Source organism: Melopsittacus undulatus, chromosome 6 (assembly GCF_012275295.1).
Source record: "Melopsittacus undulatus isolate bMelUnd1 chromosome 6, bMelUnd1.mat.Z, whole genome shotgun sequence".
Classification (NCBI taxonomy): domain Eukaryota; kingdom Metazoa; phylum Chordata; class Aves; order Psittaciformes; family Psittaculidae; genus Melopsittacus; species Melopsittacus undulatus.
In genome coordinates, this window is record NC_047532.1 from 6,431,645 (window position 1) to 6,441,302 (window position 9,658).

A 9,658-nucleotide genomic window follows, 5' to 3' on the forward strand; every position below is an offset into this window, starting at 1 on the left:
ACACACAAAAGAAGAAATCCTTGGCAAGAACTCCTACATGTACCTGCTTGGAGGACACCATCATGCTGTCACCCAAGCCTCCACGCTCTGCCAAGCAGCACTGCCTGCCTGGCACAGCCAATGCAGGACCCCTCTAAGGGATTTTCTGTTATTTTTAGTCATTTTCTCTTGTAGCTCAGAGTTCTGCTGTGCACAGAGCTGCACTAGGGCCGACTGTCCAAAACCAGCCTAGCTTTGCATCTGGGAAAGGGCTGCAGCTGATAGAATTAAGCAAGCAGCTCTTTTGATGGAGACTGTAAACACAAAGGAGGAAGAACATAACCAAAGCAGAAAGTGTGGAAATGAGCCTCTCCCACATGAGCACAGCCTGGTTTTCCCAACAGTTCTGTCATTTCAGTTGCTTGCAGAGACTGAGGAGATGGAGTTTGTGCTCTACAGAGGCAGGTAAAGGACTGAACTCACATTTTTCCCTGCCACCACTCCAGCAGAGCTGGCAAGAGGGGCCCTGGACCAGTACAACATACCCTAAAGAGGCATGCATTTCCTGCCTGTGAGCCTGGCCCACATGATTACAGCTCTAAGAGCATCACCAACACTAAAGTGGCCAGAGAAGGTCATGGCAGACCTAAAATCATCAGTGTGAGGCCCAAGGTGATTTACAGGAAGTCACACAGCTGAAGCACACACTGCTAGCCTGACAGGGACAGGTCAAGCACACTGGAAGCCTGCTCTCCACAAGAGAGCACCTCAGCACATTTCTAAGGTTAACCAGCCCATTAGCAAGTGAGAAGCACTTGCTCTAATGCTCTAGAAGCACATTCTAACACAACAGGAAGCTTGGTGACTTTCAGAACACATGATGAGGAAAGAGCCTGGAGAGCCACCGGTGTTTCCATCAGCAGTGCCAGTGCTGCAGCTCCAGTAAGGGGTATAAATAACGGCAGAGAAGCAGCCAAACAGCCATCTAAGTGCAGTGCAATGGCAGGGGCAAGGCAGGAGAACCCCCAGCACCACATATAGCACAAACCTGCTCATTATGAACACAGCCCAGCCTGTCCCAATGCTCCAGCATCCACTCCAGGACAGCCAAGCACAGTCTGGATTGCACACACCATCCCTGGACAGAGGGATGCACAGGCTTCCCAGGTACTGGGGCAGAAAAAGTGCAAGCTAAGCAGCAGTGAACAACTGGGAGGTGCTGTACACATATTCTGGCAGACAAATGTACATGTAACAGCCCTGAGCACCTGGGAAGAAGCTCATTTAAGAGGTTTCTCTGCCATTACATGTTTAAGAGGCTGCAACTCATCAGAAAATTTGGGCTGGGCATATTTAGTGGGGAAAGGAATCACAATGATACACTGGGAGTCATAAGTTTCAGACAAATCCCAGCATCTTAATAGCCCAGAGGAAAAGGTTGGAAAACAGAGGCAGCATTGTAAGAAAAAAGGCTGGAACCTACGGACAGGATGAACTGAACATGTTTACAACATCCTTTGACTTAAAAGTGCGAGAAAACGACAGAGGAGGGCAGGGAAGGCTGGAGATGGAGAGTCAAATGCAGTTTCTAGGATGCTAATCCGAGCAGGAATCCTCCAGCAAACCCTCCAGTCAGGATAACATTCTTCTTCAGAAATATGATCACCTAAGCACAGGAGAGAAGAGCCAACAGTGTTCAACAGCAGCAGGTCACCCACCCTCCCCAAAAGAAGACATCCCTCAGGCTCTGCTCCCAGTGAGAGGCCACTGCTTGGGTCAGGGAGAGTATTCCACTTATGACATTCCCTGCCTAATTTAATCATTGTGTGTGCAGCTTCTGAACTGACCCAGTCCCAGCGCAGCTCACATGCTTCATGAGCTGCAGTCCAAGCCTACATGCTCCAAGGCTATCTCCCAACCAGCAGTCAGTCTGACACAAGGGGCTGCTAACTCTGTGTGTCAGAGCAGGGGACAGCAGAGCCCAGGGTACACTGGGCAACTCTGCTGCCAGATCTGCTTAGCTTTTCTTGTTGGGCTGAAGAGACACCTCTCCCCCCAACCCCAGCACATTTTGTCCCAGTCCCAAGGAATTTGAAGCAACACATGGTAAGCTGCTGTCATGCCTAGATTTCACCCTGGCTGTCCCAGATATGCAGAGACAGAATCATAGAATCATTTAGATGGGAAAAGACCCTTAAGATCATTGGGTCCAACCATAAACCTTACTCTGTCAAGTCTGCCACTAAGCCATGTCCCCAAGTGACGCATCCACGCATCTTTTAAACACCTCTAGGGGTGGTGACTCCACCACTTCCCTGGGCAGCCTGTTCCAGTCCTTCATAACTCTTTTAGTGAAGAAATTTTCCCTAACATCCAAGCTAAACCTCCCTGGTGCTGCTTGAGGCTGTTTCCTCCTGTCCTAGCACTTGTTCCTCGGGAGCAGAGACCAAACCCCCACCTCTCTCCATCCTCCTTTCAGGCAGTTGTAGGGAGCTATAAGGTCCCCCTTGAGCCTTCTCTTCTCCAGACTGAACCCCCCAGGTCCCTCAGTCATTCCCCATCTCTCTTGTGCTTCAGGCCCTGCACCAGCTCCATTGCCCTGCTCTGGCCCTGCTCCAGCACCTCAATGTCTCCCTTGTAGTGAGGGGCCCAGAACTGAACACAGGATTCAAGCTGCAGCTTCACCAGTGCTGAGTACAGGTGAACAATCACTACCCTGTTCCTGGCCACACTATTGCTGAAACAAGCCACGATGCAATTGGCCTTCTAGGTTTTATTAGTTTAGGCAGACATCATCCACAGCCTTTGCCACCTCTCCAGTTTTGCTGTCATGCAAGCATTCCTCCCTTGCAGTTGCACCATAGAAGATCCATAAAGGATCCCTCTGGGACAGGAGTCAATCCTGTTTTCTGATGTCCCTTCAGCTAAGCACCTGCACGCACCTTGGGAGAGTTGTCTCACCTCATCCACTTTGCTTCTCACTTCTGGAGACACTTTGTTACCACTGGTGTGAAATTTCAGCTCCCGCTTGGCTTTATTCATGTCCCCTTCTACCAGCTTCCAGTCCACTTTGATGTATCCCGTGTGATTTGCGATCTAGAGTTTTGAGGGGTGGAAAGAATATTCCTGAAGTAAAGCCCTGTATGATCATGGCTAAACAGAAGCCCCCCTTGCCCACCCAGCTTCCCTGCCCATTGCCACACTGCTGAGAGGATGAGCACACTTGACAAAGGACCCAGCCCTGCAGCTGTATTGATTCTCCTGTAACACCTGTGCTCACAGGAATCCCCTACCAGCAGGACACACGCTGCAGTTAAGCCTGTTTCAGCTTCTACTCTTTAAAGCAATGCTGGCATCTGCCTTTCACAACTGCTATGGATATTGTCGGGACTCTCTGTAGCTCTCCTGCTTCTGTGGGTGGACACAGCTATTAATAGCCTGCTCCTCTCTAACTATTTTATTTGGGCAGGATGATTCAGCAGTGAAACTCTCCATGCTCAGAGCAAGCTTTTGGCTTCCAAGAGAACAAGCAGAGCCAGAAGAGCGGGGAGAACAAGTCACAACATGAGACAGTCCTGAGAAGCAAACAAGTAAGGTTGTTGAGCAAGGCCTGAGAACTGCTCTGCTCCTGGAGATCTCCGTTTCTCTTTTCCAGGGCTTCACAAAGAGCCTCATTTGTGCTGGCCTGACTCAAGTAGCCAGGTTGACAGGAAGGACATCACAGATATGGACAAACACCTCCTGACATCTAGGGCTGTTTCTCATACCTCCATGAGACTAACTACAGGACTAAGTACAGTATAGGACTAAGTACATGGTTCACCTGCTCCCTGCTTCACTCAGATGCCCCTGCAGTAATAGCCCCAATGTGCCTTTGGCCTGGCCTTTGTCAGCAGCCCCTAAACCAAACAGCACCTTTTGGCAGTCCTCAGGTTTACACACACTGCTCCTGCTTTGCTGCTGCATCTACCCCAGGGAACACTCCCCCTTGACATCCACAGTCACACAGAGCTCCACATGGAGCTCCTGGAAGAGCAGGGAACTGGACCCACATGTCCCAGCAGGTAATGATCACCAGACAACACTTTGTCCCCAGCAGCAGAGCTCTCAGAAAGCCTGGCTCGCTGTTCATACGCACCTGAAGCAGGAAAAAGCCCCCTCCCACCGCTGTCGCTGCCAGCTTTCCAACCTTCTGGAAGACGAATCCAGTACACCTACAAATCAACCACATTCCAGTCAGGAGAATGAGATGACAAACGCACCCTCCCCAGCACGCTTCCTGCAAGCAAGGCTGCCTCTGGCAGTGGTTACCCAGGACTCAGAGACAGCGATGAATGGCACAGGGAATGCACACGCAACCAGTGAGTAAGGATTTGCACCCAGCTTTACAACTTTTTTGCTGCTCACTGTCACATTTCAGCCTTTTGCAGTTTTGATTCTTCTCTCTTCAATGTCAACTCCCCAAAGAGTCACTGCAAACACACAGTTTCACCAAAGGCAGAGGTGGTTTTAGCTGGCAGCATCTCTGAAGGGAAATCAGGCAGCACATCTGCTGCTGCTCCACAACAGAGCATGGGAAGCAGAGCACAAGGCAAGCGGGTTGTTGCCCAAACAACTACTTGCTTTTCATTTTTCAGATGAGAAAACTGCTGAAGCAAGCAGACAGCAGTGGTCTAAAGCTGTCCTGGTCTCCAAGGTTACACATCCTCAACATGAAAGCCATCACTGAAGCCACCAGAACTCAAGCAAGCAACACCCCATTGCTCAGCAAAGGGCTAATGTATTGTATCACTGAAAGCAGACTCTACTTTGACCACAGTTTCCTTACCAACACTGCAAACAATACAGCAACCTTCTCTCACCCATTTCAGAATACATACATTTAGTGAGGATACAAGGGAGAGATCTGTCCTACCCTTGTAAATTGCCCCATGCCAGGTGAAGAAGCAGTGTGATTACACCAAGTTTTCAACTCTAACAGTGCTGCTGTGGGAATGAAGTTGCCAACAGAGCCACAAGCCACCAGCACAAGTGACACAAACCCCATCAAGCATGCCTATAGATATAATAAGCCACCTCCCCAGGAGGTTTAGTGCACGTCTGACACACATCCATCTCCAGGGAAGAAGGCATCCTCGTTCCAAGAGGCTCATATTTACCTCAGTTTAACACCACCACTTTATGGCAGGAGTTAAAGAGAATTCTCTCACCTCCAAAATTCAAGCCTGATGCCATTTTCTTCCCTAGGAGACAGCCTCAGTTCTCCAGCTCCATGTTAGAGACAGCTTTTAGGACCATGCCAGGGCACATTGGGCTGAGCACGCCGGACACCTGTCTCCTCTGAACGGCTGCCATATACCCCCCTGCAGCAGCCAGCGCCCCCCCAAAGCCCAGCATCCTGCCTGCTACAGCAGCCCCAGCACCCTCAGCACCTCTCACCATCCCGTGACCCCTCCGATCAGCAGCTGCGTGGCCACGTTGTACTTCTCAGCCCTGGACCCCGAGCTGGGGGCGAACACCTTCCGCCACCAAGGCTGCTTCTTGGTGAACTCCGCCAGGTCCAGGATGTTGAAGGTGTCCTCCGCACCTGCAGGCACATGGAGAGGGTCAGCGCCGGGGCTGCTGCCCCATAGCCCCCCCGGGACACGGGACCCACACCCAGCCCCATAGCCCGTAGGGTCTGGCATCCCTCTGGGACCCCCCAGCCCCATGCCCTTCACCGAGGGCCGCAGAGCCCCTCGGACCCCGTGCTCCCCCGGTGCTCCCGCAGGTCACCGGCGTGGGGAACGGGCTGAAGAGCGCTGTCCGCCGCGGGACCCCAACGGAAACGGCCGCACGCAGGGGACAGGCCCCGGTCTCCGGAGTGGGAGGGGAGGAAGCCGGTAACCCCCCCGCCACGGGGAGGGGAACGGAAGGACCCCGCCATTCCCATCCCAATCCCCACTCCCATCCCGATCCCCATTCCCATCCCACCTCCGCCCCGCGCCGCCATTCCTCCGCCAACGGCCGCAGCGGCCAAGTAAACCCACACGGCGGCGTAAGCGCGTTCAGCGGGGGAAGGCGGCTGTGACGTAGCGGCGGCGGCGCTAACGGTACCGGAATCCGCGTGTTCGATTCCCCCCTGCTCCGCCATCCCCTCCGCTAACGCAGCGGCACCGCCTGCCCCCCACGGGTGTCCCCACGGGTGTCCCCGGGGCCGTGCATGGGACCTAAGGGAGCTGGTTCCAGTACAGGGGCCGGTGCCGCATGGGGGAGCCTGTAGTACCAGCGGAGCGACAAAGCGGGTTCGAAGAGCGTCTTAAAGCTTCCACGTCGCTTTGCTCCCTCCGACATGGGACTGGTTTTCCCGTGTTGGTCCCGCAGAGGAGCAGGGCAGGTATGTGGTGGGGCTGGGGGCTCAGGCACGTTGTCCTGCCCTGGTGTGCCCCTGCGCTGATGCGGGCAGCCGGGCAGTGACACATCTGATGGTCTCCCCTAGAACAATGATCCTTGCCGTGTCTGAGCCGTTCCTCACTCCAGCTCCTGCAGAACAAAACGCACCTTCTTCCCACTTGGGGACGCAGCTGCCCAGGGTGTAGCAAAGCCCGAAAACCTGAGACTCAACAGGCAAAAAGCATAGAGATCCCCCGGAGATGTAAGCAAAGGAGGAGCGGGCTTGACTCTGGTGTGGGGTAAGGGGGAAGCAGTGCATGAGTGGAGCTGGAGCGCAGGTGGGGGAACAGCGTTCCTGGAGCCAGCGGCAGCATGCAGCCTGTGTGCCTGGGCCGTCCTGGTTGCCAACAGCATCCTCTTCCACCTTTCAGGCCGGCAGAGATAAGTCGAGAGCTGCGGCAGCATCACACGTGTTTCCTGTGCTGTCCTGATGAGGGGAACTGGCTGGAGCAGTGTGTGTGCACTCAAAGGAAAGCTGGGAGATGGGGACAGCGATTCCTCGGTGGCTGAGTCGTGCTGTCTTGCACGCAGTCATCCCCTGGGGGCTGCTGCCCACAGCAAGTTTGGGCCTTGGGACTAGGCTGTCTAAGGTGCAGAGGGCCCAGTAAGGTACAGCTGGACACCATGGGGATGCAGAGGGAGAGAATCCAGGTGTCCAGCCCTTGAGAGGGAGGGACCCTGTAGAGAGGATGCTCCAAAGGGCTTTCGCTCTCATAACCACACAGAGAAGGGAACTGCACTCCACGAGGGTTTATTTACTCTCTTGTGACTGGAAAGCTCTTGCATTTGCTCTCCTGGGCAGCCAAAGCCCCATGGCATCAATCAGGATCAGGGCTCCCCTCTGCTCCCACCACACTCCCAGTTGTCTCATACCCAGCAGCTCAGAGGGCAGCTCCGGCAGGTGCAGTGTGGTCACCCTTTGGTGACCCAGTAATCAGATGTAGCTGTTAGTGAGACTGACGGACAGATCCTACACCGACTACTGAGCAGCCAAGAGCACCATGTCTCTGCCGGGTCTCCACCTCGGCTCTAGGCAGTGAGCAGAGCAGCTTCCCCTGTAAAGAGAAGATATGGGGCAGGGGAGGGGATGGCTGATGGGGAGGGGTGGCTGGGGGCAAGCGGGTGCCTGTGGCAATGATTCATTTTGGAAATCCCATTGAACACCGATGTCAGGTGGCACTGGGGTCTCCTGCATGTCCATTATGTGGTGGGTTCCCATCTCCATGCGTGTCCCCAGGTTGTCTCCTTCCTCCAGGCAAACGGCTGCCCACATGCCCTGGGGCCAGGCAGGGTTCCTCTCATGCCTTCTCTTTGGTGCTAGCTGGGGTGTTCCCTATACACATGGTCCCAGAGGCTTCTGCTGGCCTGAGCATCTGCAATACAGCCCCATCTTTCCCAGCACACGTGTGCCATCACCCAGAGCAGCTTCCTATCATGGTGGGGAAGGAGCTGGGCTGATAGAAGAGCTGCAGCTCTGGAGGCTCCTCTGCAGCAGGGTCAAGCCCAGCCTGCAATATAGGGTGGCACAGGGGCTGGTGGGCACGGCAGTGGGGCCCAGCACTCCACCTCAGCACCCCACAACCATTGGGGCTCCTTGCAAGGCACCCTCCTGGCCAGCAGCCCTGTTCAGCTCAGGAGACACAGGCAAGAACAGCCATTCCCCTCCCTCCTGGCACCACCACTGCCTCCCAGCCTGTGCTCAGGAACAAGCAGTACTGGGCAATAATGCAGTCACCAAACCCATGTCCCCCTGGCCTGTACCTGCTTGTAGACACCCCAAAAATGCTCTGTAAATGGACCCACGATGCCCCTCTGTGCACCTCAGAGAGGCACCATACCTGCCCATCTCCTTCAGCCAGGAAACGTGTCCCGGGTGCGCAGGGACCTGGAGATCTGCAGTGTCCTGGTGCTCCCAAGCTGCTATCCCAATGGCTCAGCGTGATGTGGCTCCGATGCTGCCAGCCTCGTGGCCCTGTGCTCTGCTGGGGCTGTGTCACTGCTTTTAGTACAGCGAGAAGCAGAGTCTGAATTCCCCTTCCCATGCTGGGACATCCACGCTGGTGTCATGCAGCCTTGCAGGGACAGCCCCGGCTCACGGCTGGCTGGGGCCACGCTGCAGCTTGCAGGAAGGAAATGAGCAGCTCAGCCCTGTCAAAGCCGAGCACAGGGGTTTTCAGTGGGGTTTCTCTATCTGCTGCCTTCTCTCTCAATCTTTTCTCATGTCCTGGAAATGAAACAAACTCGGGCTCCAGCCCTTTGTACCGCTATGGGTGCGGGTGACAGCCCTTCTCCTTCTCTCCCCCCAGGATGCTATAGGGACTTTGCAGCACAGGCCAGCTCTCCCCCATCACAAAGGAAGGGGCGTTCTGCTCCCTCCTGCCAGCAGCTGGGGTTTCTACATGGTGGGCTAAGGGAACAGGAGGCAGGCTGAGCAGCCACAGCGCTGGGCTCAGAGCAGGAGTAAGCCCCTGGCTGCCCCTCGAGCCATCCCTCCTGCCGTGGAGCACTGATTTTGGACCATGAATGGATGCAGCCAGTCTGGAGCATGGCAAATGATACTTAGTGGCTGCTTAGACCATACAGATTCTATCTTCCTTGCTTGCTGCTGCCTTGCAGGTGGCCATGGGCAAGTCCTGCTGCTCCCTGTCCCCGCAACAGTTCCCCTATATAATAAAGTGAATATAAATAAAAGTGAATAAATAAGAAAGCTATATAAAAAGTGAATAACGATTCCTGGATGCTCCATAATCTCCTCGTTCAACTCTTGCATGTTTTCTGCCCCTTTGGACAGGATCCCAGGCCATCTTCCTTGACAATCCCTCCCTCTACACCTTTTCCCATCACTGACTGGCCAGGGTTTGTCTGTCCATCTGGGCTGGTTTGCAGCAGCCTGAATGGAGACAAAAGCACCATGAGAGATGCCTGTTTTGGCTGTGGGTTGGTGGTTGAATATTCTTGCTTCCTAACCAAGACAGTGGGTTCTGACAAAAAAAGCAGCTCCCCATAAAGTACCTCTGCCTTTGCAGAGCACAGCGGTGCTGGTGCATGCAGTGAACACATCCCCTGTGACTAAACCCCAGTGCTGGCTGAGAAGATGAGGCTGCAAATCCCCACTCCAGCTGTGCAGGGAGATGCTTAAGAGGTGCCAGGGATTTCCTGTGGCATCTGGTGCAATGAGTGAGCGTGGCACACATCCAGGTGGGAATGGCTGGCAGCCTGGGCAGGAGCCAGCCGGCACTTCGTGCCC

At 54.5% G+C, this 9,658-nt stretch overlaps 1 protein-coding gene across 1 annotated transcript; it reads right to left on the reverse strand.

The window, feature by feature from the left end:
* Positions 1-1,304: 1,304 nt before the first annotated feature.
* On the reverse strand, positions 1,305-6,027 carry FUNDC2 (FUN14 domain containing 2). The gene is made up of 5 exons (XM_034064346.1): positions 5,953-6,027; positions 5,419-5,566; positions 4,118-4,193; positions 2,941-3,075; positions 1,305-1,645 (listed from the first exon to the last, which is right to left on the reverse strand). Exons 1-5 carry the CDS (start codon positions 5,969-5,971, stop codon positions 1,568-1,570), a joined length of 456 nt encoding a protein of 151 aa, XP_033920237.1. The 5' UTR covers positions 5,972-6,027; the 3' UTR covers positions 1,305-1,567.
* Positions 6,028-9,658: the final 3,631 nt, after the last annotated feature.